Here is a 5,894-nt window from a genome sequence, read left to right as displayed (position 1 = left end):
TCCTAGATTCTCCTTCATAACATGGCTGTCAATAAGGAACAGGTTATCAACGGGAGATCGTATGCGAACATGGGGTATTATTCAGGTTTGTGGCTTTTGTGGAGAGAGAAATGAAACAAGAGATCACCTGTTCTTCGCCTGCCCATACTCTTACACGATATGGGAATCTCTGGCTAGACCACTTGTTGGACGGAACATCAACCCAGATTGGGAATGGACTGTCAATCGGCTACGTACTATGGGAGGAAAAAGCCTCGACTCAATCCTCGCAAGGATGCTTTTCCAAACAACCGTGTACTACATCTGGAAGGAAAGAAATTCAAGGCGTCACCAGCAACGAGGGATCCAGACTGATCAATTAAGAAGATTCATAGACAAGGCAGTTCGAAACCGCATCTGCTCTTTGCGATACACTCATGGCCACAAATTGGAAGGGTTGCTAAGAAGATGGTTTCAAGTTACTCTTTAGTATTCCATTTGTTTCTCGTATGCACCTTAGACATTTAACAACTTTTAATCGTTTGTAAAAATTTCAAATTGTTGATCAATAAATTTCAAATTTCATCAAAAACAAAAAAAAAATATTGTTTATACCCTTAATGAATAAAATGTATAAATAAATTAAAAATAAAAACGAAATTTTAATTGATTTGATTAGATAATTGATTAAAATTAATAATAGTAAGAAATATCCAAAATTAATAATAGTAAGAAATATCCAAAATCTGAAAATATGGTTTAAACAGAGATAATTTATGTATATATTGTATTGTTATCTGAAAAAATCATTTAGTAAAAAGTTAAAAACATAAATTATATAACTAAATATTAATCAAATAAAATACTTAATTAAATAATTAAAAATAGAATATTGAATTATCCAAAATTTAAAAATATAATTAAAAAGGGATAATTTTTATATATATTGTATTGTTATCTGAAAAAAGTATTTTCGTAAAAAGTTAAAAACATAAATTATATAATTAAATATTAATCAAACAAAAATTTTTAATTATATAATTAAAAATATAATATTGAGTTATTTTAAGATTTATTTTAGTAAAATGAAGATAGTGTACAAAAAACTTTTCAAAAATTTATGAAAATGTTTAAGTCTGCGTCGGGCACAACACCTAGTTTATTATATACAGAGAAAGTAGAAAATGTAAAACTTGGGTTTCATGTTATATTCATCTGAGGCCCAATAACCTGTAGAATTTCATTGCATCTTGGCAGGTTCAGTTCGCAGTAGGCCAATCTTCTGTAAAAGCCATAAAATGAAAATAATACAAAAACAAATTTGCTTAAATCAAGTCTAGACGAGGCCCAATAACCACTTCTAAACGAGGCCTATACGAGGGAACACCTTCCCTACCCCCACATCTCATCGTGTAATCTTCTAAGGACCCATCTAAAAATTATTTTAGTTTTAAATTTTTTTATTGGAAAAAATTAAGCTAATTACCTTAATGCCTTTAACTCTACTATATACAATAATCGACTCTGATTTTCTTATTCTTTTCTTTTCTTCTTCTCTTTGTCTTTTCTCTGCGGCGGCATCTCTCTTTTTTCTCGATTCCTTTCTATCTACAAACTGTTCTTCTGTTTTTTTTTTCTTCTTCAATCTTTCGTGAAACTTATCCATAGCCACTCAATATGATGAAAAAATTGAAGAAAACGGTGAAGAAGATGAAAGAATTGAAGGAAAAAAGAGCTCGAAGTCTATTTACATTTATAGTCATGGATCTGTGATTTCTAATTAGGGTTTCGTTTTATGAGAAATATTGTGTGTTTGTTTCGATCTAGAGTTTATTTTTGTTCTTGATGATTTTGATTTAGTGTTTTGAATAAGATTTTAGGTTTTCTATGATTTAGGGTTCTTATTGTTCATATTATTCTTCTTTTACAGTATTTTTCGTGGTTGTATTTATTTCATCTACAGATCCTCTTCAGATCTAGATTCAGTTTAACTCGGTGTTATTAACTCAGTCGAACTCGGTACAACTAACTCAGTTGTACATAGTATTATGCAGTATAATTCATGTATAACTCGGTATGACTGAGTATAACTTAGTATAACTTGGTATGACTGAGTATAACTTAGTATAATTTGGCATGACAGAGTATAACTCAGTATAACTCGGTATAACTATACTCGATAGTACTCAGTATAATTAATTATAATCTGGTATAACTATATTCGGTAGTACTCAGTATAATTCAGTATAAATCGGTATAACCACGCTCAATAGTACTCAGTATAACTTAGTATAACTTTACATCAATATTACCCAGTAGAATGAAGTATAATCCAATACAACTAAGTAAAACTATACATTATAATGTAGTATCCAAAATTTTGAAATTTTGAAATTTTGAAGTTTTGAAATTTTGAAATTATGAAATGAAATTTTGAATTTCGAATATTTTATGATTTAAATTAATAATTTCGAAAATATGAAAGGACAAAATCGGATATTCATATTTTTCATTAAAGCAATAGAGCTATAAGGGATTTGAAAACTCTAAGTCTAAGGTGAGAGCTGGATTCTAAAAATTTACTTATAGTATAGATCGCATGATATCTAGAAAACAATGGGAAAGTAAGGTATAAGACTCTTATCGCTTTTCAAGAGATTGATTATCCATGGACGTCAAGGAAGAGAAACCGATGGAGAAGACGATCCCTGTGTTCACCGTGCTGAAAAAGGGAGCGATTCTCATGGTCCTCTTCGTGACCAACAGTCGCAGCGAGGAAGAACAGATTCTGCAGGTGGGTCGACATCCATGCTGCGACATTCCGCTGACGCACCGTAGTATTAGCAGTTACCACATGCAGATCCGATCTCTTCCCTCTGATCAGAAACTATTCGTCACCGATCTATCCTCTCGTAGGAAAGCAGTTTTGATTGTTTCTTCTGGAATTTCTCTTCCTTCTTTTTGGAATCTTTATGTATATATGTGTTTTAACTTTTAATTGGTTTAGGGCATGGGACATGGGTTAGGGATCATAAAGTTGAGCCAGATGCGTGTGTTGAGGTGAAGGAAGGTGATGTCATTAGAATCGGTTGTTCAACAAGGCAATATAGACTGAACTGGATTCCCGTTAGCCTTGCATACGCCAAGGACAATCTACTTTTGGATAGAATGATTGAAGCACACAATCAAAAGGTTTCAACTTGTCTTAGTCTTTCCAGGTTATTTGCTTAGCCTTCTGAATGCCTGCCTTCACTGCAGTCACAAACGGATACTGCCGATGGACATCTGGATGTGACTTATGGATCATCAGTCTCTAGTGATGATGAGGATACAAGGGACCTTTCATTGCCGGATGAAGATTTTCACACTTTATCAAAGGTGAAGAATGAGCCGCTGACACCAAAGAAGAAATCCCCTGCTTCAGCAAGAAACACCATATCTAGGGGCATTTGTTCTTCTTCAGTAAGTCGTGAATAATTTGATTTTCCTTGATCTTTGTGTACATCTTATAATAACCATAAGTGTCACTGTGTTTTACAAGATTAAATGGACCATTGTGTTGGACACTTCTTCCCTCCTCGACAAGGAGTCTAGGCAGCCACTGCACTTGCTGCAAGGTCTTAAAGGGACACATCTGGTCGTACCTCGAACAGTGTTAAGGGAATTAAATGACACTAAGAGCACTTGGAGTCTTCTCTTTAGACGAAGAGCAGAGATTGCTTCCTCAGCTCTGGACTGGATCCAAGAGTGTATAGTTGATACCAAATGGTGGATTCAGCTCCAAAGCCTTTCAGAGGAAACCAAAGCCACTCCTCAGTCTAATGGATCTACATCAGAAGATCAAGTTCTCGAATGTGCACTTCTTTATCGAAACCGTAACATCTCTGAAAAACTCGTTCTTCTTAGCAACGATGTAACTCTCAAGATCAAAGCTATGGCAGAGGTAAAATCTATGAACAAGATTCGGTGTTTAATTGTGGAATTGCATTTGTCTTCCAATTAATTATGATAACACTTTGTGAAATGTTGACATGCATGGAAACTACGGCTTGTGTAGTCCTTGATTTGTGTTCTATATCTTTCGTTTAACAAAGTTAATTGAGCTTTGAGTGTGGAGCTAATATCATCAACAAATTGACCTTCTCTTGTCCGTTTATGCACGAGCCGAGCCATTATTTTATATTCATTATTATCTTTATTAGTGTTAACAAATTACCACAAAGTTAATTGAGCTTTGAGTGTGGAGCTAATATCATCAACAAATTTAGAAACCAAGAGTCCATTCAATAAATCAATGCAAACAATTGATGCCTCAAAAAACTTTGATGCTAAAGGTATCCTTACATTTGCCAATTGTTATTGTTATTGAGCAACAAAGGCAAAAGACTCGTACAATAATCGAAGACTCATACAATAATCCTCTCTCATGTTAACGTGATGATTGCGCAAAAAAAAAATATAAAAGAGTTTAGTGATGTAATTAATGATCCATGCCTCCCATACCACCCATGCCTGCTCCAGCTCCTGCCGATAGAGTTTACAAATCCCTAACTCCTTTATTGAACAGAAACGTGCTTACAAAGATGATAAACGAACAGCTTTGAGCTTGACTCCGGCTAGGCTCTCATGGCGAGCTTCACCTTCGTCACCGATCTCATGGCGATCGGGTTAAGATGACTCATGGCGTCAATCTACAGCAACATCAAAGCATGCCCCCTCTCATCGTCGTCTTCTCTTCTTATATCTGTGACTTCTTCCCGAGCTGTCTCTAACAGCAAACCTTCTGAACTAAACCAAGGCTCTCCTGACTCTCTTCCTCATTAAACACGTCAGCGTTCTCACTTGCCACGTCAGACTCAAGATAATAGAAGTCTATCACCTGCTGCCTCGCTTTCGTCTTTGGGAAGCTCTACCACTACTGCTTCGTTTGTTGTCAACAGAGACGACACACTGTAAACAACAAAACAAACAAGTATGTTTTAAGTTTTTCCTCGAGACATATTCAAACAAGAGTGAGTATTGGCAGACTCTTGATTACCTCGCAGCGTCAACCAAAGCGGTCCTGATCACTTTCAGAGGATCTATGATACCAGCTTTCACCATATCCACATATTCACCTATATTTTTCTCCAGAATTAGCTAGAGATGAGAAAAATCAAATAGATTGAAAGTGAAGTGATACAGATAGCTAGCTCACCTTTAGCAGCATCATAACCAAGGTCTGTGTTATCTTGCTCCATGAGTTTGCCAACAATAACAGCACCTTCTACTCCAGCGTTTAAAGCAATTGTGTGCACAGGGGTCTGGTAAAACAAATATCCGTTAAACTTGTTATCAAGAATCATCAGATCAAAGATGTTATTCGCTTTAGAATTATATTAACCTTCAAAGCGTTCTGAATGATCTGCACACCAATCTTCTGGTCGAAGTTAGCTGTTGCAAGTTTCTCCAACTCCCTCGCTGCATATAGAAGAGCCACACCTCCTCCTGCAAGTGTTTTGATCTGTAAGAACATCTGGTACACTTTTTGTGACACCCGTCACCTCCTATATGGAGGACAGCGTATCACCCCCGACGCGTCATCATACAACAATGTGATACCCGTCTCCCTGACACTAAGGACGATGGGCCACCAACAATATCCCGTAATATAAAAGCCCATAAACCGACAACTCTCACCCATGCCCAAATAAAATCCGAAAGAAAAGTCCAGTAGCACCAAGTCCGTCCAAATATCACATACTTGTTTGTCTCACCTGAAAAGGGGAAGAGTGAGGGGTGAGCGACAGGGGAATCGCTCAGTGAGGTATGGGATGCCACCCCGAAGTCCATGGACCCGGACATAGCACTCCGAATAAATATAATTTAATTCTAATGCATGTCAAACACAGTACCTAAAGTACTCAAGCAACAAA

General features: G+C 36.1%; 2 protein-coding genes across 3 annotated transcripts in view; one reads left to right on the top strand and one right to left on the bottom strand.

Moving 5' to 3' along the window:
* The first annotated feature begins 2,528 nt into the window (after positions 1 to 2,528).
* On the top strand, positions 2,529 to 4,123 carry LOC106301950 (FHA domain-containing protein PS1-like). 2 transcript variants are annotated; one of them, XM_013738442.1, is made up of 4 exons: positions 2,529 to 2,891; positions 2,987 to 3,171; positions 3,238 to 3,419; positions 3,454 to 4,123. In XM_013738442.1, exons 1-4 carry the CDS (start codon positions 2,648 to 2,650, stop codon positions 3,980 to 3,982), a joined length of 1,140 nt encoding a protein of 379 aa, XP_013593896.1. In that variant the 5' UTR covers positions 2,529 to 2,647; the 3' UTR covers positions 3,983 to 4,123. The 2 variants fall into 2 exon arrangements, with proteins under 2 accessions (XP_013593896.1, XP_013593897.1); XM_013738443.1 differs by having other exon boundaries at positions 2,531 to 2,891; positions 3,238 to 3,441; positions 3,521 to 4,123.
* A 143-nt stretch (positions 4,124 to 4,266) lies between these two features.
* Positions 4,267 to 5,894, bottom strand: part of LOC106306777 (chaperonin CPN60, mitochondrial-like) — an 8,541-nt gene continuing 6,913 nt past the window's right edge. The window contains exons 8-11 of the mRNA XM_013743523.1: positions 5,363 to 5,466; positions 5,177 to 5,282; positions 5,018 to 5,096; positions 4,267 to 4,929 (exon numbers count right to left, since the gene is read on the bottom strand). Of these exons, the coding sequence (XP_013598977.1) occupies positions 4,836 to 4,929; positions 5,018 to 5,096; positions 5,177 to 5,282; positions 5,363 to 5,466 (383 nt within the window). The 3' untranslated portion in view covers positions 4,267 to 4,835. The remainder of the gene's footprint in view (positions 4,930 to 5,017; positions 5,097 to 5,176; positions 5,283 to 5,362; positions 5,467 to 5,894) is intronic.

This window comes from Brassica oleracea, chromosome C7 (genome assembly GCF_000695525.1).
Source record: "Brassica oleracea var. oleracea cultivar TO1000 chromosome C7, BOL, whole genome shotgun sequence".
Lineage (NCBI taxonomy): Eukaryota > Viridiplantae > Streptophyta > Magnoliopsida > Brassicales > Brassicaceae > Brassica > Brassica oleracea.
This window is presented reverse-complemented; position numbering and strand designations above follow the sequence as displayed.